General features: G+C 41.0%; 2 protein-coding genes across 2 annotated transcripts in view; both read right to left on the reverse strand.

Annotated features, from left to right (window-relative positions):
* The window catches only part of cpz (carboxypeptidase Z), a 73,797-nt gene extending 57,437 nt beyond the window's left edge, over positions 1-16,360 (reverse strand). The window contains exon 1 of the mRNA XM_072254687.1: positions 16,209-16,360. Within this exon, the coding sequence (XP_072110788.1) occupies positions 16,209-16,296 (88 nt within the window). The 5' untranslated portion in view covers positions 16,297-16,360. The remainder of the gene's footprint in view (positions 1-16,208) is intronic.
* Positions 16,361-17,317: 957 nt separating this feature from the next.
* On the reverse strand, positions 17,318-24,589 carry LOC140197070 (G-protein coupled receptor 26-like). The gene is made up of 3 exons (XM_072256989.1): positions 23,922-24,589; positions 22,880-22,993; positions 17,318-17,552 (listed from the first exon to the last, which is right to left on the reverse strand). Exons 1-3 carry the CDS (start codon positions 24,587-24,589, stop codon positions 17,318-17,320), a joined length of 1,017 nt encoding a protein of 338 aa, XP_072113090.1.
* Positions 24,590-26,934: the final 2,345 nt, after the last annotated feature.

A 26,934-nucleotide genomic window follows, 5' to 3' on the forward strand; every position in this document is an offset into this window, starting at 1 on the left:
CTGCAACTGTAAATTGTCCCTAGTGTAGGTCAAATTAATCAGACGGGGCGAGGTGAGTTGATGAAGATGTGAGATGAAATGTGGTATGTGGATTCTGAAAGGTGGGTGCCTGATGATTAGTGTGGACATGGTGACTGAAGGCCTGTTTCTGTGCTGTATAACTCTGCAGATAAGAACATTTCCTTTACTTTTCCAAGGTTAACAAGTGATCTTTGCACAGGATGATAAAGATCTTAAAGAAGTTCCCAAGAAAGACCACAAGATTGGGCGTTATTGTTAGATTCAAAATAAAATGAATCAGGCTCCTACAGTGCAATGGGATCTACCGGGAAGACAGGCAACTTGAGATAAATCTCCTTTTCTGTACCGGTATTATTTTGTACATATTTTTTTTTTATATTTCAAAATATACTTTATTCAAAAATAAATATATACAATAAACCATTCAATAACTTTTCATCCTTTACATACGTTTCCATTATACTCAGTAAAATACCCGTGTTTATAGCCACCCACGTGGCACTCCAGTAGTTCAGCTTAGCATCTCATTGTTGAGGGGTATACTCCCCGCCCACTGACCCCTCCCACTCCCACGGGTGGAGAAACCTATACTGTGGTCCTTCCCCACCGGGCCCTTGCAGTGGCTGCACCAAGTTTCAGTGCGTCCCTCAGCACGTACTCCTGCAGCCTAGAGTGTGCCAGTCGGCAGCATTCTCCCACGGACATCTCCATGTGCTGGTAGATCATCAAGTTTCGGGCTGACCAAAGAGCGTCTTTCACCGAGTTGATGATCTGTACATATGTGCTAATAATGATCATGTTAACCTATTGCCATGAATCTTACTAAGACTAGCTCCTACACTAGCAAAAACCTATTAGCTTTAATGAAAACACACATAAAGTTCTTTTTATTGTGAACTCTCTGAACTTGTGATTTAATTATCAATTCCATATTTCCTTATGACAAAGAATGAGGCCATTTCAGACCATTGAAATTATCACTTAGCAATATGATTTGTCCAGCAACATATGCTAATAAGTAAATTTGTGACTGACACAAACTTTGGTGGGGTTGTGTGTACAGTATAAATATTAGAGATTCCACCACTGATCCCTTTGGAACACCACTCATAACTGACCTTCAGTTAGAGTAACACCCCTCTACAACTACCTCCTGTCTTCTATGGGCAAGCCAATTTTGAACCTAATCTATCAAGTCACCATAGATCCTATGCCTATAATCTTCTGGATCAACTAACCGTGAAAGACCTTGTTAAATGCCTCACAGTGCAGAATGCATTAGTGTGTGAACACAAAGAAATCTAATGATCATGCAAGTCCCAACAGGTTTCCTGACTGATTCTCTAGGTTCCAGAATGAAAGCTCAGAATCCACTCTGAAGGCTGTGCCTGAAAGTATAGCGATTACTGCAGGAGGTCCTGCAGAATTATATAAAAGCCAGAATATCTGATTTGCAATGACAATGAAAATACAGTCTGAGCCATATTCATTTGCCTTTAAATGTTATTATTCACGGTGTTAATTGTCATTGATAAAAATGACTTCATTTCCTACAGCGGTTATAAATTTTACAAAAAAATAATATTTTCTTGCATTCTAGCCTTATTTTTGCCTGTTTCAGAATGAATCTCATAACAATTTCTGTAAACATAGTTGGTATATTATTCAAATAATTTAAAAGAAAACTAGATAATTATTGAACTGGTGTTAAAAGTCTTTACATCAGAAGCTATGCTGCCACTCTATTCATCCTTTCTGCATGAAATGCTGTCATAGGAAAGCAGCGTCCATTATCAGAGATCCCCACCACACAGGTCATGCTCTCTTCTTGCTGCTATCACCAGATAGAAGGTACGAAAGCCTCAGGACTCGCACCACCAGGTTCAATTACAGTTTCTACCCCTCAACCATCAGGCTCTTGAATAAAAGGGGATAGCAACACACATTTATCCCATCATTGCGATGTTTCCCACAGCCAATGATTTCACTTTTAAGGACTCTTCATCTCAAGTTCTCGTTATTTATTTGTAGTTATTCATATTTGCATTTGCACTGCTGTTGTCTTCTGCACTCTCGTTGCTCTTTCATTGATCCTGTTTTAGTTACAATTCTATAGATTTGTTGAGTATGCCTACAGGAAATGAATCTCAGGGCTGTATATGGTGACATATTTGCACTGAGATAATAAAATTTACTTTGAACTTAAAACTTAAAATCTACAGTTACTTTTGGAGCCATGCATGAATACCAACTCACTATCCTAATATTGTTTACATTAATTACAGAAGATGCCCAATATGTGTATGAACAAACCACTAAAATGTAGCAGGCAGGTTCAACAAATAGTTAAGAAAGCAAGCGACATTTTTGGCTTCATTGCAAAGTAGTTGGAGTTTAAAAACAGGTATGTTTTGTTGCAATCCTGTGGAATGCTGGTGAAATACTGTGTAACACACACAAAATGCTGGAGGAACTCAGCGGGCCAGGCAGCATCTATAGAAAAAAGTAGTCGATGTCTTAGGCCAAAACCCTTCGGCAGAACTGGAGAAAAAAGGCTGAGGAGTAGATTTAAAAGTTGGGGCGAGGGAAGAGAGAAACATAAGGTGATAGGTGAAACCTGGAGGGGGAGGGATGAAGTGAAGAGCTGGGAAGTTGATTGGAGAAAGAGACAGAAGGCCATGGAAGAAAGAATCGGGGAGAGGAGCACTAGAGGGAGGTGATGGACAGGCAAGGAGATAAATGAGAGCAGGAAAAGGGGATGGGAAATGATGAAGGAGAAGGGGGCGTGGGGGAGCATTACCGGATGGTCGAAAAATCGATGTTCATGCCATCAGGTTGGAGGCTACTCATACAGATTATGGGTGGCAACTGGGAGATCCTGCTTTTCCTAGCAGACTGAGCATCGGTGCTTGGTGAGGTCATCTCCCAATCTACGTCAGTTCGCACCGATATACAAGAGGCCACACCGGGAGCACCGAACTCAGTATATGACCCCAATAGACTCTCAGGTGAAGTGTTGCCTCAAATGGAAAGACTGTTTAGGGTCCTGAATGGTAGTGAGGGAGGAGGTGTAAGGGCAGGTGTAGCACTTGTTCCGCTTGCAATGATAAGTGCCAGGAGGGAGATCAGTAGGGAGGGATGAATGGACAAGGGAGTTGAACAGGGAGTGATCCCTGCAGGAAGCAAAAAGTGGGTGGAAGGCAAAGATGTGTTTGGTGGTCGGATCCCGTTGGAGACAGTGGAATTTTCAGAGAATTATGTGCTGGATGCAGAGGCTGGTGGGGTGGTAGGTGAGGACAAGAGGAATCCTATCCCTGGTAGGGTGGCAGGAGGATGGGGTCAGAGCAGACATGCGTGAAATGGAAGAGATGTGGTTTAGAACAGCATAAATGGTGGAGGAAAGGAAGCCCCTTTTATTAAAAAAGGAGGACATCTCCTTCATTCTAGAATAAAAAGCATCATCTTGAGAGCAGATGTGGCAGAGATGGAGGAACTGAGAGAAGGGGATGTCATTTTCACAAGTTGCAGGGTGAGACGAGGTATATTCCAGGTAGCTGTGGGAATCAGATGGTTTATAATAGACATCAGTGGATAAGCTGTCTCCAGAGATAGAGACAGTGAGATCAAGAAAGGGGAGGGAGGTGCCAGAAATGGAACAGGCAAATTTGAGGGCAGGGTGGAAGTTGGAGGCAAAGTTGACAAAGTCAATGAGCTCAGCGTGGGTGCAGGAAGCAGCACCAACGCAGTTGTCGATGTAGTGTAGGAAAAGTGAGAGACAGCACCAGTGTAAGCTTGGAACATGGACTGTTCCACATAGCCAACAAAAAGGCAGGCGTAGCTCGGACCCATGTGAGTGGCCATGGCTACACCTTTTGTTTGAAGGAAGTAGGAGGAGCCAAAGGCAAAATTACTTAGATTGAGGACAAGTTCCGACAGATGGAGAAGAGTAGTGGTGGAGGGGAACTGGTTGGGTCTGGTGTCCTGAAAGAAACAGAGAGCTTTGCGGCCTTCCTACTGGGGGATGGAGGTGTACAGGCACTGGACATCCATGGTGAAAATAAGATGATGGGGGCCCAGGGAACATGAAATCATTGAAAAGATCCAGAGCATGTGAAGTGTCACAGATGTAGGTAGGAAGAGACTGAACAAGGGGGGATAAAGCAGAGTCGAGGTATGATATTGTGTACAGTTTTTGTCCTCTTAGCTAAAGAAAAGTTATGGAGGCAGTATAAAGAAGATTCACCAAGCTAATTTTTGGGATGCAAGTGTTGACCTACCAAGAAAGCCTAAGTACTTTGGGCCTGTATTCTTTAGTGTTTAGAATAATGAGGGGTGGCATTATTTAAACATATAAGATTCTATCGGGCTTAACAGAGGGTACGTGTTAAAATTTTTACACTTGTGGATGAGAACCAAACAAAGGCACGTTACTATAAGGTGAGAGGTGGTGTGTGTAATACTATTACTGCATCGGCGACCCAATTCGCTGACGTCTGTAATGAGTTTGTACATTCTCTCCACGCTCACGGGGATTTCCTCTGTGATCACAGATGAAACACAATCAAGCTGAGGATCTGCTCTTGCAGGGCGATCTTGTAACCAATATTGAACTAAGCAGAACTGTAGGACGAGGGAAGCAACTTGGATGAAAAGCCAAAACAAGGAAAGTGGAAGTGGCGGGTGGGGAGGGTAACTGATAAATGGACAAGGGAAGGATAGGCGGCAACAACTGAGCAAGTACACAGAAGTGAGGAAGTAAAGAAATTCCCAGGAAATGGTGATGATTGTTTAAAACTAAGATTAATAGGGATTTCTTCTAAAATATAGAGGGTAAATCTTAAAGCAGAGAGGGCTGTGGAGGCTAGATGATTAGAGGCACCAGAAGAAGAGGAAGATACAATTTTGAAAGATTAGTAAATAGGAAATAATGGGAGCTGGCACAGGAGTTAAGGTCGGCACCAACTCAGCCATGATCATCTTGAATGATGGGACAGGTTTGAGGGGCAGAATGGCCTACTCCTTCTCCTGTTTTATCTTTGTTCTTGGAATCGATTGGGAGCTGCGACTGCGAAATTACAGTATAATGAATACTAGACATTTAAGTCAGTTATTCGCAGTGGCAGACGTGTTAATACATAATAAGTTGGCATTTTTTCATCAGAGGTCATAAAACTCATGGATTTTCTCCTGCAGCTTCAGTGCTTTTCTTCTTCTGATGACCAGATATGTGGAACTTGAAGTCAGACTTCTACAAAAATAGGTAGTTAAGGTATTAACCTTTTCCTGGGTCTGAGAGTGCACATAATGAACAATCTCACCTGATCCCTCAATATCACCTCTTCGGTCAAGAAGGCACAGCAGCATTTCCACTGCCTGAGGAGATCGAGGTGAGTGAGGCTCCCCCCCTCCCCTTCACTAACCGATTCTTACAGGAACTCCATCAAGAATTTTCTGACCAGATGCATTACTATTCGTTACTGGAATTGCAAGGCATCTGACTGCAAGTCCCTACAAGTGATTGTGAGGACAGCTGAGGGGATCATAGGGCTCTCTCATTCATCCACCAGAGATATATATTAGGAGTGCTGCATACACAGGCCACTTTTCAATGATCTATCCCATTCATTCATCAATCTCTTTGATCTCCTACTGTTGCGTATTTAATATTTCAGTAATACTTGAGTAATATTGTAAATATATTGTTTGAGTAAGCATTCTTCGTTTGTTTCCATAATTCATTGTGGGTTATATGTAAAAGTACGTGAATGACATAAGTCATCACGCCACCACATCACCTCGTTAAAGTGAAAAATAAACTTACATGAGTTATCCCTGGCTCTGTATTTTTCTTTCAATTATTTTTATGTTTTGGAGTTACAAAACAGCACCTATCATCAGGCAGGAGGTACTGCAGCAGTAGGACAACAACTGTTAGGATGGGAAACTGCTCCTTTCCCCAGGCTGTAAGAATACTGAGCTCCCTGCCACCACCCAGATCTCATCATGCATGAAAAGCCAGTAGTGTTATACTGTTTACTTTTTGACTTGTGTCATAAACACACCTTATTATTTGTTGATTTCCCAGTGGTACTATTACTTTATGTGTTGTGTGTGTACTGTGTTATGCATGTTGGTCTGCAGAAATGTTACTTCATTTGGCAGTATACATGTGCACAGTTGAATGACAATAAACTGAACTGGAACTTGAACTTCATGCAAAGGTGTTTGTACATTTTGTCAGTGATCAATTCTGCTCTTCCCACAGTTCATCTGGGGGTTGTGAAAGGGATGGGTAATACAGGAAATTACTTCCATTAATGCTCCCATCTGTGCTCTTCCATCAATCCATATTGCATAAACAAACTTCCCAGCAATTTTTTCAATTACACTCGTGGGTGAAAACCAAACAAAGGCACGTTACTATAATGTGGGTGGTGGTGTGTGTAACGATATTACTGTATAGAGATTCAATCCTGATAAATTCACCACTCTTTAGCTATGCTACAAGTACTTTCTGGTTTAAGCCAGTGTCATGTTTTGCACCATTCAGGTGTCATGCCATAGTTACTTGGGGCATTGGATGTTGAGAAAGACATAATATCTTTGGAGAAGAAATTTGTGTCTGGTCACCAACGGCTTACACATGTGTGAGATTAGCCACTGGTTGTACTACTTCCATGCACTTAGATTCACCGAAATCAATGAATCTCAGAACTTAAGGAGAAGCAGTGACCAATACACATGCTGAATTTTTATTTGGATGAAGAATGATTTCTTCACAAATTATTTAATTTCCTTTCAAATCCAATAAAAGAAGACAGGCAAATTAACACAACATCTCAGACAAATATTTTGATGGCCAAGCAGCATCTATGGAAAAAGTACAGTCAACATCTCACCTATCACCTGGTGGTTCTGTCTTCCCCACCCCCCCCACACTTTTAAATCTACTCCTCAGCTTTTTTTCTCCAGTCCTGCCAAAGGGTTTTGACCCAAAACATCTGCTGTACTTTTTCCCACAGATGCTGCCTGGCCTGCTGAGTTCCTTCAGCATTTTGTGTGTGTTGCTTGGATTTCCAGCATCTGCAGATTTTCTCTACTTTGTAAATATTTTGGTGAATGTTTTATATACAACAATGTCTCCTATGTGTTATTGTGGGCTACATATACCCGGTCTGAATTTTCTGATTTAATTACATTGTGCTTTCTGTTTCTTTATTTTGCTAATGCACACTATAATCATATCCAACTGATGTCTCTAATTATTTTAATTTAACAGTTAATCTATGTAAATAACTTCAGTATTAAAAATTATTTTTTGATGATTCACTTAGCAAACTATTTTCAGGATACCATCATCTGCAATTGTGTTATAACTCTTTTCTACCAAATCTGTATGGTGCAAAGCATGACAATGGTTTAAACCATAGAGTACTTGCAGCAGAGCTAAAGAAATGATTTTCTATGGCATTTACAAATGACAGAATTTAAGTTGCTGACTAGTGCCAAGTTTATAAATAGCACAGCTGACAAGCAAAAATTGTGTTCTATTGCTGTTTTATAGGGTTTGTAAATGCCTGCTTTCTTTAGGAGTGTTTAGTCAGGATGCTTTAGCCATCATGGTATGAAGCAAACTTGATGGGGTGGCTGCCTCTAAACATTTGTTTGTCCTTATGCTCAATATCAAGGGCAAAAATAGTCAAACCAACAGAAGTAAAATTTTACAAAGTGCAGTCAAAGAAATAAAGGCAATGGCAGGATGTACATGATGAAGCAATGAGTTAAAAAAACGATAACACTATGAAATATTGAATATAAATATTATCAATTACATGCACACAGCACAAAAAGTAGCAGGAGAACTGATAAATATACAGTACATATTGTTACCAGAATATATAATACACTTTTGCAATCCTAATAATGGAAATGGTATGGAAAAAGCTGAGGCAGTAAATTGTCTTTTGCTTTAAAGTACTAATCAGAAATCAAATGTTTTTTGTTTCTATATTCTGTTCACTGCTGATGAATATTTGGTCTATGATCTGCACAATATGAGGCTTGGCGCAATATAGTGCTTGTCCTAGACAGAGGAATGTTGCTGAAGTTGGAGAACATATCGAAGGGGAAGTCATTGAATATAATGGGTAGAGTTAGAAAAAGGACACAAAACGAGTTGCCGAATTTTTACATTAAAATCTATAAACAATAAAATATAGTATATCTGTTGAATAGTATAAAGTATTCATAAATATTGGCATAGCTTGTGTGACACATATTTGGAGCTTAATATGCATGAATTTTAAAAATAGAAAGTGTTTTATTTGTCTCCACAGGAAATTGGGTAGTGTCTTTAAAATGTTACAATCTATAATCGGGTTTAAATAAATTACTTATTGGACAAACCTCAGAGTGGACCCATATCATTGTTCAAAGAAAAAATTGCTGGATTATGTTTCCCAGAATTTATCTTTAGCCATTTTGTATTCAACTGGATTTCTAATGCCTCTCCAAGTCCAACCCTCTGTCCTCATCGTGAGAGGTGGAAGCAGGTAAGGCAGGCCACCAGGACTCTGGTGAAGCTGCATAGACCAGTCCTCTGTACAGTGGATACAATGGATTACAGAAATATTAATGAATTCCAACCATACCATCCACTTTGGATGATGGAAATAGGAGGTCATCAATCACCTATACTCCACTGGGACCTGAGGGTCCAAGAAGAAGAAGATGGATTTCTAACAGACAAGTAGTTGGGTCTTTTTATTCAAGTGGAATACAATATTAACTGAACACATTACAATTATTTTTATTTCACTGAGAACATAAATTTCCAGAATATTTTAACCTATATAACTGAAGTTATGATTTTAATCAATGTCAGGATGCTTTACGTTATATAATGGGCATTTGGTTCACTGCTACAACTGTACACAGAATGAAGCTACTTGCTGCTTGCCATACTGTTTGATGTTTGGACATGAAGTGTGATTACCTGTAGATATCTGTTTTGGAACCAGCCATGAAGACTTGTTGCAGTTGGCGTTTCTCAAGTATGTGTCTGACATGAGGAAAAATTGCAAAAAGCTTATGAGCTAGCTGCTATCTCTGCTACTGAGCAAAACCAAAGAAACAAGAAGAGATATTATCAAAAGATTAGGTCCCTGTCAAAATTCTCCATCAGAATAATCTTTTACCCACAGGGCGGGAAGTATGTGTTGACCCAGAGCCTGACATGGAACCTACACCTAGTAGGAGAACTCTGCACAGAAGGAGGAGAACAGAAAGGTAACCAGCTAGCAATTGTGTGATTTCATTGGAAAGACCAGAAGAGAGACCAGCCAATGAGTATTGTACAGACTCAGAGGGTGAGGAAATGGAAGAATAGTATGCCTTACCTTATGATGGAAGAGATACCTGAATCTCCCAGCCCTGACCTGGATATAGAGGGGAGGACTACTGTAGACAGTCAGATGTGATAATGGACAGTGAAGGGAAGCTGGTCTCCAGTATAATTAGAGATGAAACCAAGTTCAGTCAGGTCGCAGGGGGACCTGAGTTGTTGGAAGATATCACTGATAGGCAAGGTGAGGCATCCTGAAATAGACAGGACAGTCAGAAGGAGTGGCTGAAGCTGAAGAAGTCAAGGATGAGGTAAGAAGGTCTCAGAGAATCAGGAAGCCCCCAGATAGGCTGGCATATAATGCACCAGGGATAACAAGGTGTTGCATCCATCCCAATAGTGAGATATATTACCTCTATTTACAAATGGATTGGGGGTCCTGAAATCATGAAATTCATTTAAACATTGTATTATTAATAATGGTTTAATAAGTTCCAAATTCATGAGGACATGCTTATTTTTGGTGGAGGGAGAAAGGAATGCCCTGGATAAGATTTCTACTACTATGCCGTGAGGAATATTATTTTAGCTGTTTCCTGTAAAACCAGCGTGTTCTGCTGGAAGAGTGCTTTGGCTTCAGCTAAAGATAAGGAGACATGCAGCCCAACTTAGGAATGTTGTGTCAGCTAATCAGGACTGTCAAGGTACGCGTTGTAACTTTCTGCCAGTGGGATGTGAGAGAAGATTCTAGAGAGCTTGGCGGGATGAGATTTCAGAGTACAGTAGTCTGGTTTGGGGGCTTTTGGTGACAGGTGTGGAGAAAAGACCACCAGGGAAAACACCTGGATGATCCCTCTGAAAGGGAGAACCTAATGCATGATGTGCTCTGTGAGAGTAGGATTCCAAGAAGGGAAGTTCTGTCTATGGTTGGTAATGAAAATTCAGCGCCGTGATTAAAGCGGTACACCCAGCTAGTACAGAAACAAGCTCCAGCGTTTATGTGCACACTTTGACTGGTTAACTGTAACTTTTTTTCTTTGTTTTCCTATTAATTGTTTGATAAAGTTGAAAATTGGAAAAGATACTTTGTTTGTCATTTTATACTGGTGTGTAATCTGTCATTTCTTGGCAACCGATAATTGTGTACGGACAGTGGAGATTCATTACAATCAATGTTCCTTAATTGGAACGTCCCAACCTTCCAGTTTGATTTAACCCCAAATCATCCCAACCCTAGACGTACTTTGGTTGTAACATCACAGCTGAGACACATGGCTGTTATTAGAGTTAGCTAACAAGCCAAGTTGGTATACAAGCCCCGGTGGGAGGGTTGCATATATATTCATATGGATAGTAAACCCTTCATTCTGATTGGCAACATACAGTAACTATTAGCAAAGTAAGATAATTCATCAAAAAGATTTAGAGCATATAAGATTTTTTAATAAGATAAACTTAATTGAATATCGTATTCTGATTTAAAGTATAATTTTCCAGGTATGTACAAGTTTCAATTAAAGAGGCATGGGTTTATTTTATCATACAATCCAAATGCATGCAAGATGGTTGAAATACAATTGGTTGCTTGTCAAGACTCACAATCAAAATGACATTCTTAGGGTTTTGGTTCCAAAGCCCTTAATGGGATACACATTCCCAACATTCAATGGAATGTGACATTTAAGGGAAAAATATGTAAAACAACAAAAGCATCACAGTAAAGCTGATTTAGTTGAAATTATATTGTTTAGATAGCAGAGTGTTGTTCTGTACCTGTTTATATTAGAAACTACTTGCACAAGTACTGGGAGTTTAATTCTCAATAATAAGGGAGTTGGGAAACAATAAAAAAAACTGAAGAATTCCATTGTTTGTTTAGAACTAGCAAATCTTCTTCCTTAATGAGGGAATAAACTAAGGTTGTAAGACTTATGTTGTAAGAAAATGAACAAAAATAAACCTTGTTCCTCATATCTTATAAATATACCCAACAAAGCAATGTCATACTTTTTGAAGAGTTCACCTCTTTTTCTACATTGGCCTCACTTTCTGCTTCACAACAATTGAAAAACATATATTCCTTTCCTAAAACCAGATAGAAGTAATGTCCCAATGTCAATGTTGCTTTCAAGAAGTTTGCTTTTAATTTCTTTTTCAGCTTGACAGCTTACACCTTCAAATAAATCTTGAGACAGTCTAAGACTTCCACAATTGGAAAAGCTATTTTAGCAATTTCCTTGTACTCTTGCATGTTTTATGAGAATAAGTAATCAAATAGGTGTCCTTCATTCTCATGTATTTTCCAGTTTCCTCTCCCTACTGTGCTTTATTCTTGACGATATACATATATATTTTTCCATTTACTCCCTCTCAGGTATGAAGAATTATGTCTTATTTCTCAGCATTTTATCTCTGTTGCATTGTTTCCTTCTCAAATCCCTTCCTTCCCAAGACAGCAAATATTTAAAATATTCATATTTCACATCTTTGTCTTTTCCTATTGTGCCATTTTTATAGCAACAGTGACAACTTGTAATTATTAAGTAGTATTACCACAGCACATTTCACATGCTGCTTTCTACACATGAATATTAATCACTGCAAAATCACATTTTGCACATCAGACTTTAGAGTTACACTTTGCTTCATAACAATATATCTAAGATGTGAGAGAGAGAGACAGTTATGTCTTACTGCTTTTAATTATCTGAAAAAAAAACTTCTAACTGGCCCCAGAATGTTCTGATGCAGCAATAAACAAGCGGTGTTAAAAGAATATGGCAGAAGAACACTTCATTGCCTGGAAACTTTAGTGCACTATTAGTGTGGTGGGACTTCACCACATCAAGTCAAGTCAAGTCAAGTCCAGTTTATTGTCATTTAACTACATACATGTATATAACATACATAACATATATAGAAATGAGACAATGTTCTTTTGAACCAACCATAACACACATAATACATGGGAACTTATGAAGGCAAGGATAATCACACATAAGTAACAAATTAAAGTACATTCCTATTAAATTACTGTAAGGAACAGACCAGATTAACTAGAGACACATTGAATGTGATGTAGCTGGGAGTACAGAAGCCGGATGGCCTGAGGGAAGAAAATGTTTTTCATCCTGATTGTTCTTATTTTTATGCATCAGAGTCACCTGCCTGATGGCAGAAAATCAAAGAGGATGCTGAATGGATTGGTAGGATCCTTAATAATACTAGGTGCCCTACGTATGCAGCACTCCTGATAAATGTTCCTGATGGATGGTAAGGAGACCCCTATGATCCTCACAGCCATTCTCATAGTCCTTGCAGAGAATTCTGGTCTGATGCTCCACTGCTCTCATACCAGATGGAGATGCAACTTGTCAGGATGCTCTCAATAGTGCTCCTGTAAAATGCAGTTAAGATGGCCGGAGGGAGAGGGGTGGGAGGGTGGTAGGAGCCTTGCTTGTCTCAATCTCCTCAACAAGAGGAGGCACTGCTTTTGCTTTTTATTCAGGGAGGTGATATTGAGGGACAAGCTGAGGTCATTCATGATGTGAACTCCTAGGAACTTGGTGCATTTAAATCTCTCTACGGAGGAACCATATATTTGTAGAGGTGGATGGTTTGTCTGCACCTTCCTGAAGTCCGTAATGTTATCCTTTGTCTTCTCCATGTTCAGGGTTAGGTTGTCCTTCTTACACCAATCAACCAGCTGACCCACTTCTTCTCTATACTCCATCTCGTCATTGACCTTAGTAAGGCCAACCACTGCTGTGTCACCCACGAACTCAATGGCACGGCTTGAGCTGGATCCTGTGACACAGTGTGAAATCAGAGGGCTGAGCACACAGCCTTGGGGAGTGCCGGTGCTCAGAGTAATGGAACAAGAGTTGTTGCTGCCCACACGGACTAACTGTGGCCTTACTGTTAAGGAGTCTAGTATCCAGTTGCAGAGGGAAGTGTTGAGATCCAGCGAGGACAGCTTCCCCACTAGTTTCTGAGGTATGACGGTGTTGGATGCCAAAATGAATTCTGTAAACAGCAGCCTAGCATATTAGACCCCATTTTCCAGTTGGGATAGGACAGAGTGGAGGGCAGAGGCTATTGCACCAATAGTGGATCGATTTGAGCAATAAGAGAACTGGAAAGGGTCCAGTGTAGCCAGGAGAAAGGCTTTAATGTGCTCCAAAATTCCGTTGTGATTTAATTCCTCATTCAAAAATAAAACCTCCAGAAAATTGGTTATGTTTCCAGATGGGCCTATGACAGGTGGATAGGATTTGTTGGAAGATTGTGAATTAACTGAATGTCTTCTTACAGTGACAGGTGACACTGTAGCTCTTCCTGTGAGGGATAGAGAAATGGAGCTTGGAAACAGCAGTCAATATGTGGGGGGTGGGGGTGGGGAGATCAGAGGCTGGAGATTGGCTGAGAAAGGATTCCAATGTTGTGGAGTTGAGGATGGGGTAGTGGTTGATGGGTATTCACAGCTTGGGTCTTGCCGATTGGAAGTGAAGAGCTGCCTGAAAATTAGGATTGTTTTTGAGGCCTGGTTTTCATGTGAGAACGGAGGGAGGATTCGGGTGTTGTAAAGAATTTAAGCATGTATTTTACTTACTGTGAGTGTTCTCTAGGTTTCCACCATATGACTAGAGTTGTCCCAGTATTGGTTGAAGGTGAACACTCCTGAACAAAGTCCAAACTGCACTGAAATGTTCCAAAATGGGAGCAACATTCATTGTAATTTCCTCATTCCGGTTTCAAGGATTTGATGCTCACAAGTGCCTGTCTGAATTTTCTAAGTGACATGAATAATCCAGAAATGGTTACTATCATGCCATGGAAAAACAGATTTTCACTTGTATTTGTTTAAACAGACAGTGTTAGCCAATTGAATCTCCAGGTCTGTGTACAGTGGTGTATAACACTTTATGCATAGTTTTGAGCTTCTTAGTGACTCTCCCACTGTCACGGAGATGATGGTGTAACCCAGAATAAAATAACAAAAGTACCTATATTTCCTTTTAATTTATTCCTTGCTGATCTCCTATCCAAAAATCACAACAGAAATGCTAGCTTTGCATTTGTACTGGCAACCCAGACTGTACTTGAAGTCTTTGGTTTACTGCGGTTATCAACCTAAAGCATTAACTCAGTTTCTCTACCTCTCCAGAGATGCTGGCAAAGTTTTGTATTCCTTTTTGTTTTTTTTCTTTCAGATTTCCAGCATCTGGTACCAGTTCTTTTTTTCTTGTGTGTGTGTTAATTAAAACTGCTCTTCAATTTTTTTATTAAAGAATTTTTTTAAATCTAATAGATGAACATTTGGTGGCCGAAATTTACATAGTTTAAGATTTACATAGATCGCATGGACAAATGCAAGAGGGACTGGCAGAAGAGATGGCGAGAAGCTCTTTCTGGAGAGCTGGAACCAGCTGCCAAGTCTCAAGATTATACTGTAAATTGTCTATTTAAGGACAGCGGTAGGTAAAATCTTTACTTTGAAGGTTTGCGATTCTATGAGCGCTCAGTCAAGGAGCATATTCTAGGCTGGGACCGTTGGAAAGAGTTTAAAGGTGGTTGACTTGAAGATCGGGTGCAGGCAGCCCTGAACGGGGGGCACAGCACAGCTTCTTCCTGCAACGATGGACCAAGCATGTACATTACACAAAGACACCAGGTGGCAGCAGAGACTATGCTCGCTTTGGAAAATAAAACTGACAAGTTGCGATAGGCGACAACAAAAAGTAACTTCATAATAACTTAAATAAAGTTTTCGAACTACAGTCTTTAGTGAATAAAACAGGAGAAAGGTGCTTAATATTGATTTAATGTCAAAAGCGCCTCGATGTGTCATCTGGTCGTTTCATTTTCTTCCCTTGATTTAAAAATCCACTCCGCCTTTGAACAGACGAAGAAACAAACATCTGCTGGAAGATATAATTGAATTCGCACAGGACCCGATGGAAACTTTAATTGGCACCCTGAGTATGATGTGCGTTTAGCCTGGGTGAAATTAATTCGGAAATAATATCTTACACATTTCCATACTCTACTTCACTCAAAAGCAATGATAGCCTCCAGTGTTTAATACAGATAGAACGTGGGCAGTTCGGTCATTCTCAATAGATTGCAAAGCACTGCTGATTGAATCCTGAAGGCACTCCGAAACTGTTGATATTCAGTGCGTGGGGCGGATGTTTCTATATTTCCCTCGGATGAATTTGAAAATACCCCAGCAAGATGTACTTGCGAATATTAGCAGATACCAGCCGGCAACCACGGTAATAATGAAATGCTGACCCGAATTTGGAACACTGGCTATCTTAGCTACAAATACCTCCCTTTCAAAATGACCAAAGAAGTTTGGACCATAGTTAAAACTATGAGAATCACATTTCTCCCTCGTGCGATAAGAGCACGTTGCATCCTCCTGGTAGTATGGGACAAATGTTTTATTTTTCTACCTGTTTCCTCGCGATTTATGCGCAAACCTCTCGCATTTTAAAACAATAAATCAGACTGTACACAGAGCCGTGTAACCCGGCCGTCGACGTATGGTGCCCATGGGGAGTAGAAAAGTTTCGTATTCGGTGTTGTTTGGTTGATGGGAACAGTGGAAATCCTTGTCTGAGATTACTCACTCTACTGTAGAAAGGCAGGGTCTAGTGAGAATTGTTTTCTAATCCATCAAAATTAAACTGAAGTTATATAAATACGCCTACATTTTTTGTGTTAAACATAAGCATTCGGTAGTATCGAGGTACAGGGTAGCACGTACGATGGCCAGTCTTTACTCCCGGACTGCGGCGCTCAGTCAGACATTTATACATTTGTTTCTGTTTCTTACCTAGTGCTTGATCGACGGGTTCACACCTTGGAGCACAATGCACTATTGTGACAAGCAGGGCGTGCAGAACAAACGGGGCCAGGTTCATTTTCGCTCCGTTTGTCTGCACAGATCTGTGATAACGCCGCTAGACGACTGGCTTCTATTATGTATGTGTGCAGCTTTGCGAAATAGGATCTGAAAGGCAATGTGCATGTTTTATAAGAAATACGGTGGGATATCATGTTACCGTATTGCCACGTGGAAGTCCAGTTACAATGGTGACATTACAAGGAAAAAGCAGCCGATGGGAAAAGCTTGTAATTGCAAGCATTTGGGCTCCAACTAAGTCTGCACTCACACTAACGTGTAAAAACTCGTATGAATGATTATCTTACCCACGTGACATGCTTTATTTGCGGTCGAATCTTTTTCTCAAACGGCCGGCTAGTGTTTAAATAAAATTCTGCGCGACACACAATGTTTTCATGAAAATTTATTGTTGCTTCGGTCGTGAAGCTTACATCGTATGTAAACACCATAAACACATCCAGTATTAATCACACGCCTCCACCGATCTCTCGCACCCCCACTCACCCTGAAACCTTGTCTAAATCAATTTTGACTTTAAACATTCATTGCGGACTCCATTCAATTCCAATATTTGGTGGAGTTTCCCTGACCTATGATAAAGTTACTTTTTTTTTGTTTTAGCTTTTGTTTTACCCTTTTGGCACAGGACCTGGACAAGTTAAAGAACATTTTCTTCTTCAGGGAGTCTATTAATCCCACAACAGCTCTACAGAAAGCCTTAATGAAGCTTAAGTGATACAGTGCAAACAGATAGTTGCAATTTACAACTCCCCTTCCCAATATACAAATACTTAAGCTTGATAATAATTTGCACAAAAACTGCGAAAATACAAATATTTACGGAAAAAGACAAAGAATTGACCATGTTACATTATTTCAATAAAATATTTATCATAAAAAGACGCTTGCCTTTGGCTCTAGTTTTCCTCATAACACTGGAATGATGAAAAAGTGCATGTAGTCTCGCGTGCTTCCGGGTGGCCAGATTTCACTTACAGCGGGTGAAAAGGTCACAACACGCACGGCTGAGGTGGCGCTCATGTTCTCTGCAGGCAGTAGTCGTTCTCGGTATCCAAGGAGCTGTTGTGTCCAGAAGAGGGGTACAAATCTCTTTTAAATATCCGGTTGACAATGTTGACGAGAGCCTTCTTGTACTGTTGGCGCAGGAGTGAGTAGACGAAGGGGTCAGCAGCTGCTTTACAGTATGCGAGGCACTTAGTCAGAACTCCCCAGTGATAGTTTATAGACACAAACGACAGTAGCTCTATCAACCTATGTGGGGGTTGGGGTGGCAGAATCGTATAGATGTTATTAGTATTGTTTCTTTTTTAATACCACGTAATTTACCTGTGGTTAAATCAGCAGCGAGTCGTTAGGACCCCGTCTTCCCATTACATAGACGTGACAGCAAAGAAACAAACCGTTCGGCCCACATACAATATTCTGCATAAATATTCCCCCTGCCTATCTCTATCAAACAATCGCCATGTAGTTTTCTTAGCTGGGGGACTGGATATTTGTCTGTTCTGCACAAACACGCTTTGCTAGAGATAAACGCGTTCACAATTTGGCAAGTTTTGATTCAAATGCAACACGTACAGACACGTAAAACCTGCAGCTGCGTGTGTGCTTTGTTTTCCTTTGATTTTAGGGGAGAGAGTGATGCGTGGTGGTTCACTTCGACCTCGCTGGTGCATCTGCTGAGCTTGTCTCGCAGTGGCCCGGCGCAAAGAGCCTAGCATTCGCCAACATCACTTTCCACTGTTTCACTTTATGCACATCAAACAGGCCTGCTTCATGTACCTCCGGCTCGGAGTTACCACTTTGGGCACAAGGCCTACGTAAATTATCAATCGTTTTTTGCTCATGGCTCCCGCATCATAAACAGCAGTCTGTGCTGTTTTTGATAATAAGTCTTTCAGAAAGAATACCAAACAAGAGATAATCAGCAGATGCTGGAAATCAATGTAACATTGTACTCAAAGTGCGGGTACGCAGCATCTATGGAAAAGGGTAAACAGTGGACGTTTCGGGCAGAGACCCTCCATCAGGACTGGAAAATGAGATGAGAAGTCAGGTTAAGCAAGTGGGGAGGGGAGGGGAGGGGAGGGGAGGAAGAAGTACAAGGTAGCGGGTGATTGGTGAAACTGAGAGAAGGGGAGGGGTGAAGAGCTGGGAAGCTGATAGATGAAAGAGGTAAAGGGCTGAAGAAGGGTGAAGTAGACAGGAGAGAACAGGAGACCATTGAAGAAAGGTCAGTGAAGAGCACCAGAGGGAGGTGAAGGGCAGGTAAGGAGATGAGGTGAGAGAGGGAAATGGGAATGGGGAATGGTGAAGGTTGGGGGGGTGGTCAATTACTGGAAGTTCGAGAAATCGATATTCATGCCATCAGGTTGCAGGCTACCCAGACGGAATGAAAGGTGTTCCAACCTGAGTGTGGCCTCCAACCTGAGTGTGGCCTCTTCGCGGCAGTAGAGGAAGCCATGGACAGACATGTCGGAATGGGATGGGAAGTAGAATTGAATTGGGTGGTCACCAGGAGATCCCACTTTTTTCTGCGCGGGGGCGGGGTGGTGGTGGGGGGAGATAGGTGCTCGGCACAGCCGTCACTCAATCTACTTCGGGTCTCACCGACTTATAGGAAGCTCTACCGGGAGCACCAGATACAGCAGATGACTCCAATAGACTGACAGGTAAAGTGTCGCCTCATCTGGAAGGACTGTTTGGGACCCTGAATGGTAGTGAGGGAGGAGGTGTAGGGGCAGGCGTGACATTTGCTCCGCTTGCAAGGAGAAGTAGCAGGTGTAAGAGATTGAGGCATTCCTTCCAGCTCCTTTAATGGTTTAAGAGATACTTTTCTCTGCATTCTGAATAGAAGGAAAGGGGCGGCACTTCCTGCCGGATGACTGGATGTTTGAAATTTCCCTGTTTGTGGGCCATAAACCAAAACAAGGAATTCTAACCGCATACTCGGGTAATTCAGGTATAAAGTTCCTCGGATGTTGTGCATTGGTTTAAAAGCACTGAGGAGAAACTCTGCATCTGAACACTTCCGCAAACACACAAACTCGCAAAACTGCTTCCAGGAAAAAATAACCACGATGACGAGTTTCCGAGTAAAATTCACCCATTCATGACCATTTGATGTATTTCTGACGTTTCATATCACGTTCGAGGGCCCCGACAAGTAGCTATTACGCGAAGTATCAAACTTATCAAGGAACCGACCAGTGTATTGTTATATGGCTTTATTCTCAAACCAACCTTCTTCTATGAACAATGAGATTACAGTACATTTTCTGTGAGGTCTCCATTTTCAACCTTAATAAAACTACGAAAGTTTACCACTCAGTTACTATAGGGCGTTTGGTAAAATAGCAGAAAAGAGATTCGTATACTAAAACATTGCACTCGTCCAAGGATATGCTCACGGTTATATTTTGGAATATGCAAATTAATTTGAGCGGGAACTTGAGTACAGCGTACAATTTATAAAACCAGTACATTTAGACCATAGTATTTGAATCGAAAGAAGGAACGATTTTTTATCCATTATTATTGCCCGACCAGCTGAGTATTCTCGTTATTATTAGGCCCTTTTTGTTTTTGTCTGTCCAGTCAGATAACCGCACACAATAAATAGCTTGCCTTCCCGCTTCATGTTAAACTTTTATTCCCAGGCCTCCTCTCATTTATATGTTGTTTGTGGGATATTACCTGAGAACACATTGTTAGCTTCCATAGTAGGACCAGGATTATCATCTAACCTACTGGAAACATAATCATTGTAAACGGCACCATCTCCCACTAACCCCATTCAATCAAAATGGCCTTAGACATTTGGGCTACTAATCCCATTCATCCCAAAGTCCCCTATCGGCCCGGCCCGTTGAAGTGGGTAGAAATACGACCTCCATTTAAAATCTGGCACCCTATTTTGCATGACCTTGCATGACTTTTCCCCTTATCGCCACTCATTACATTGCAACATTTAAGCCCTTTATTTTTAAGACTTCCAGCTGTATTCTGAGGAGTACAATCACTCCAGAACTTACAGCCACGCTTTCAATTGTCAGTATCTCCATAGAATTTCCTCACTAAACCTCTTCGCGTTCTTTACCGACTTGAAAACAATCGGAAATCTTACTTAGATCATAAATGATTACTATGAATATAATTATTTCTGATCCTGTAAAACCCAGTACATTTTCGCTACTCAGACAAGTATAAAGAAGAGTACTTACATGTAAACAATTCTGTAATGTCTTTGCCTCTTCTATTTTATTTTACTCCCTAATCGATGTCAGCTTGGCGAGGTAGCGTGTAAGGTGCTAAGTGTTAATAATGCAGTCCTGTGAATGGTTACAGCGAAACTCTCGCTTCTAGTTAAAGAAATGGAAGTCTGCACAATAGAAAACCCGAAAACTTGACAGACTAGAATTGAATAGGGTGATAGAGGAGGAGAGACCAATTTCTACTTCAGTAATGAGGGTTTTCATACGGAGAGAAGGGCTGTTTTATAAATATTGCCATCGGCCTGTGTGCTACTTAGCACTGGAAACAGGTTTGCCATCTCGCTTTGTCGTCTCTATTATTTCAACAAGGAAAATAGCCCCTATCATTCAAAAATAGAGACGCCACGTGCAAATAATGTTTACTTTTCTAAAGACCTGTCACTGTCTAATTGATACTATAGCGCAGAAACGGGTTCTTCCTTCGACGCAACAAGTCTGTGCCGAACCGCTACTCGGACGAATCCCATCGACCCACACTAGGACCACAGTTCTTCATACCCTGCCTGCCCATCCATGTACTTAATGGAGCCATAGAGTACTACAGAAAACGTTCTGTGAGTACATGGAGAACACTTCCTAAATTCCAGAGAGTTAAAAATAGATTAGAGATTGCAGGCCTGGTAAAACTGCCCATGTTATTACTTCCAAAAGTTTCATTGTTAAACTAGCGTTTACGAGACTGAAACTGAATGTCGATATACAATGGGGGCACATAGATTTGCCCTATCGTCCTTCGACCAACAGCCGGTGCTTGACATTAACGCCCTGTGTTTCACGTACAAGATCCCTTTCAATATTAGAAATTAAAGCCTAGTTATGAAACCAGTGGCCGTATTCAAATGATCGATCCCCTAGAGTAGAATAGTAGTATAGCACAGTACAGGCCCTTCGGCATCCCCTACGCATCCTACTTTAGTAGCAAAATAGTTTGACATTAATAGGCGAAACTGCATTTTAATTAGTGTTCAAGATTTGTACGTTTAATACGCACTCTTAAAACAAGATGCGATTGTGATATAATGGATTTCTACTAAGTGATCTAACTAAGACTTAGATAAGTTTTCACATCGCCTCAGACTCTAACTTTTCCCCAATGCTTACTTGTTATTTTAAAGTGTGGGACCGCTTCTTTCCGCTGAACTCACAGATCAGTTTCGCATCAGTTGAAGTTTGTGTGCCCGGGTGCTAAGTGGGGGTGGCCGTGGGCATGACAGTGCGATGGTGAATCAAAATAGATCACAACGCACATCGATAACTAGTTCAGACTTTTCCGGTCGGCTGTCACCACATGCTTGGTGGGATTTTGTGATGCATGGAGAAGTTTGAAGAGCACATTTGCTTGTATAAAATATTGATGCAATCAATCTTTATGGATTCAGGGCGTTATCTAAAATACACGCGCATTGTCAACTTATAGAAAAATGCCCAGCGCCTTCTGCCCATTAAGAGATGGCAGGAAATGTCTCTTTTAAGAGCCAACGCGGTAAACTTGAAACGCACTCCTTTCCTAACCGCGCTTTCATCTCAATGTGAGCCAATAAACTCTAATCGTCATATTTGTACATTTCAGTATTTGTACCCTTCATACAAATATGTAACATTCATCATAGAATCACGCTGGATTTCTATTGGTAGATTGCAAAGGACAATGCTGTTTGCGAGTTGCTAGGGTGCGGATCGTTTAACAATTGTGCAACGAAGATGCAGTCCACTCTTGATAGAGAGTCTACCCGATCCGTCCACGTAATGGATAATGGATACTAACAGAGCGAGAATGAGCATTCAGATAATCACTCAGTATTTCACCATTACGTCAGAGTAGCGAGGTGCTACCTTTGGTACCTCCAGAGTGAGGGGGTGAAGAGGGAGGGGGGAGGATTGAACTGTTATTAACACCCAGAGGCAATGAGATGCTCACCCACACCTGGAACCCAATAGCACTGTCATGTGAAAACGCATTGCTCTTACACTGAATGGGCTTTAATTTGGTGGACACGTACAACTGTTGGACCATCCATAATTTGAGCAGCATCTGCGATTTCAACTTTTGATTGTGTTCTTTCAGTCGAAACTACCCTATGACTGCCCTCTCCCAACTTATACCACAGTTAGCAGTGCAAACAAAACAGATGTTTCATATTACAAGAGATCTTTTAATAAAATAGTGAATGTTTCTGATTTTGGTTTAAGATACACTATTAATTATTGGATCGTCTTTCCCTTAATAAAATAAAAATAAAACTCAACTGATTAACTAGGCAAACCACCAAAACCCATGGAAGCTGGATGGTTGAGGTACCTTACCTGGTTATAACATAAGGGGCAAAACAGACAATAAACGACCCTATAAAAATGCTGATCTTCTTGGTTGCACGCTGTCTTCTGCTCCTTTGTTCCGCGATGCAACGCTGTTTAACACTGAAATGAGAAATCCGACACTTAATTCCATGGCGTAGCAACGAGGTTCGGTCCTATCAACCAGGAATTTAACTACTGAGTGAACGTTACTGTACAATGTTATCCATGGAGAATGATTGAGTAGACTGGGGTACAGGTACTCTGGTTTTAAAGACGAAACTGGGCGACACTTAGTTTACACGCGTAAGATTAAGAGGGGACTCGAAAAATAGCAGGAATTCATTTCGCTTATGCGGAATGACCATGTATCAGGAGGCAGAGATTTAAAGTAATTGATGAAAAGATTGTGAGATGCCGAGGGTTAAACCTACTGTTTGAAAGAACGCTTTCACCACATTTTACAAAAAGCCTCGGTGTCAGCTTAAAGAGACCTGATTCAATGCCAGGCCATTGCATTATGCCGGAAAGATGAATGGAATTAAGTACTCCTCTTTAAAGACACACATATGATGGACCGAATGGCCTCCTTTGTCGAAGTTTTCCTACGATAGGCCTAGTTACTTAATTGATTAAAACAATCATTACAACAAACATATAAATGAACTTCAAATGATATTATTATTTAACCATTTACCTCTGCTGCATTAATATAACACGACTTTGTTTTCAAACAGGTCATTTTTGCAAGGTAACATTGCCCATATAATGACCTAGAGACCCACGTAAATGCTTCATTTTTTCTAAGTTTCTAAAATTAAACTAATGGTTTCTAAAGCTAAACTTTGTAAAAGAAATGGAACGAATTGGTATGCTGGCTGTAAACTGCAATTAGCATACATGTTAATGATCAGTTCATACAAACGTCGTTCATATCACTCAGAATGTGCTTAGTAATACTCACACTGTACATTGGCAATTCATGATATTCAATAGTTAAGATTGTAACATAATTGAAAACCTGTTGCAACAAACTTAAACAAGACATTACCTGGGGTGGATATCCACAAGTAAAACCAAAGTCTGCATTGTGATAATGTCTATTCTTTTGCAATGAAATCGAGCAACCTTCAAAACCTTCAGGTATGTAAAGCACAGTATAACAAGGGAGAGCATAAAGCTGGTGAAGTGAAAGACGACGGTGAATATTGTGAATTGTCTTCGTCCCGTCTCTTCTTGTAGGTGCAAAGTACATGATGCGTAAATGTTATTGAAGCCGACCCAGGTGAAGAACATCGCGACGGCGGGGAAAGAGAGAGAATGGAGCCAAGTGTAGCTCATCATGAGTACGGCGTCCTTGTATCTCATCTTACTAACATAACTTAAGGGGAACACAATGGCAATCCATTTGTCTATGCTTAACGCTGCCATGCTCAGCATTGTGTTCGTGGCAAGAAAGGTCTCCAAAAATCCAACGGTCTGGCAGATGCAATCACCAAATGGTTGTTGTTTTCTGACAATCCCCAGTAATGTTGCTGGCATATTCAGAACCGTGAGAAGCAGATTGCAGAAAGACAAGTTAACTATAAATATACCCGGCACCTGCTTACGGATGTCGGAACTGTAGATAAAGCATATCAACACCAACAAGTTAGAGAGCAAGGAGACTATCAGCACTACAACGATGAACAGCACCAGAAGTACGTCTGCAAAGTCCATCTCTTAAAGGTAGCCTTATAGCAGTTGGTCAGAGCCCATCCTTTTGCATTGAGAAAGATTCAAAGGAAGCATCAGTCCTGCTAGTGAGAATCTTTTTTCGCTACCTATTTGCCTTGTTCTCAGCAGTCGCACTGAGACGACACCCCCCACCAAAAAAAAATACCGAAAGTGGAGCTGTCCAACGTCCCGGAGCCGACTCGGAGAGAAGAATGGAAAGTTCAGAAGGTCCAGGTGTTGTTCGAATAAAGAAGCACGAACCTGGGTTCTGGCACTATTCGCCCGAGCTGCCGGATGCCTCGAATGATGGCTTCGGAACTACAGGACTGACCGGCCCCTATCTCCACAAATACTCCACCCCTCCCAACCCCCGCCCTCAGCTGTGCTTAACCGAGCAGACAGGCAACGCCGGCCTCTCTCTTAAATAGACCTTGCTTGTCACCACCACAGCACCAGCTCCATCCCAACAACAGCGACCGAGTCATGCGCACAGGGAATCTCGGCAGAAAGGAGGGCCACGCTGAGTGGCATTGTAGGGAGATAAACGAGGCAGCGAGTGAGAGATCGATGTCACCTGTCCAAGTGCAAAGCACTGGAAGGAATCTTCCGAAGGCAGTGAATCGGTCGCCACGGCGTTGTGTTGTTTCGATTTGCTGAAGTTTTTTTTTATTTTAGCGCCATCTCCAGCTATGCCCTCCTGTGGATTTTGTAAATGGTTAAGTCCTCAGAGCAGGACGAGCTTCGCAGTCTGAGACCGCCGTGGAAGTACCGTGCCCTGCTGTTTAGCCATCAGTTTGTGCGGACTGCAACTCAAGCGGAGTTCAGTCTCAAAGCCTCTTTTAAAAGTAAAAACCCAGAACTAGCAGCTCAGTCAAAGAGAAAGCCATACAAGTGGACAATGCCCACCTGCTTCTGTTGCCTCTGAAGCTGGCGGAGAAAGATGAACACTAAACTGCTCTATAATTGAACTCAGTCTACATTCTCACAACAATCCCTGACATGTGTCGTGCCACCTAATTGACTGTAACATGGTTGCTGCTTTAAAATATTTGAAAATAAACCACGGAGAGGCATTCCATATATCCGACTCCGGTTATTTATACACCCAGGAAAATACTCTGCTTTGTATGACCGTACTCTGTGCAATATCGATTTCATTGTTACACTCCGGGATTAGCGGTCTTGTTTAGGGACCGTCGAGAGGCTGGTTAGTCTGAAATCCAGAGGAAGCTCATATCAGAAAGTTTGGCAGTACCGGTTGATGCAAAAGTCTATCAGAACCAATTGTTCCCCTCCCCCCCAACTTCATAAACTTCTATATTGTGGCATATATTTCCAAATAAATTAATGGTCAGAAGGGATTTTCTGTCTCCACCGGTAATTGGGCCAAGCTTGTCGATTAGTTTGCTGTTTAACGTATGAAATGCAACATTACCAAATGAATTTGATCCAGAAGAAAGCACAATTTAAATGAAGTTTTAATGGGAAAATATAATTGAAATAAACGAATTTAATGAACAAATTAATTAAAATTGCTCTCAATTTCTGAAATAGTAAGGGAGCAATAATATATATCATAGCCACCAAAACTATTTTCCGATGAATGACCTTTTTTCATTTTTGCCACGGATGGGAGAGAAATTAAGGTGGAGTTATAGGGAACGCGTTCCACAGCCCGGGGTGTGAACACCTGAATGTATAGTGGAATGGAGTGAGTGGAATAAACACCTGAATGTATAGTGAAATGGAGTGAGTGGAATAAACACCTGAATGTATAGTGAAATGGAGTGGGTGGAATAAACACCTGAATGTATAGTGAAGTGGAGTGGGTGCTATAAACACCTGAATGTATAGTGAAATGGAGTGAGTGGAATAAACACCTGAATGTATAGTGAAGTGGAGTGGGTGCTATAAACACCTGAATGTATAGTGAAATGGAGTGAGTGGAATTAACACCTGAATGTATAGTGAAATGGAGTGAGTGGAATAAACACCTGAATGTATAGTGAAGTGGAGTGGGTGGTATAACAAATGTGAATGTGGTCGGAATTGAAGCATCATAGAGAAAGGCTCCATATATATATGCATGCATGTATGTACTGTACTTGCATGACAAGGAAATTGTTTGGGTCAGTACGTTCATAATTATCTAACTACTTATGTATTAATTTCTTATATTAAAATTTTTACCCTTAGCAAGCAATTTCTATGCACACACGATATGTTACTTCAATAATTTCTGGATACTCCATAATGTTTCCTTCTTCAGCTGCATTTATCTGCCTTATTTACATGGTAACCAGAATTCAAGAGAAAAATGATAAAGATATAAATGTTGGAGATGGATT

Source organism: Mobula birostris, chromosome 4 (genome assembly GCF_030028105.1).
Source record: "Mobula birostris isolate sMobBir1 chromosome 4, sMobBir1.hap1, whole genome shotgun sequence".
NCBI classification, from domain to species: domain Eukaryota; kingdom Metazoa; phylum Chordata; class Chondrichthyes; order Myliobatiformes; family Myliobatidae; genus Mobula; species Mobula birostris.

Coding starts and splice junctions, on each gene's coding strand:
- LOC140197070 (XM_072256989.1), bottom strand. CDS start 24,589: ATGGACTTTGCAGACGTACTTCTGGTGCTGTTCATCGTTGTAGTGCTG. Junction 22,994..23,921: donor CTTGTGGATATCCACCCCAG/GTAATGTCTTGT, acceptor TTCTCATTTCAG/TGTTAAACAGCGTTGCATCG. Junction 17,553..22,879: donor GCCCCTTATGTTATAACCAG/GTAAGGTACCTC, acceptor ACCCCCACATAG/GTTGATAGAGCTACTGTCGT.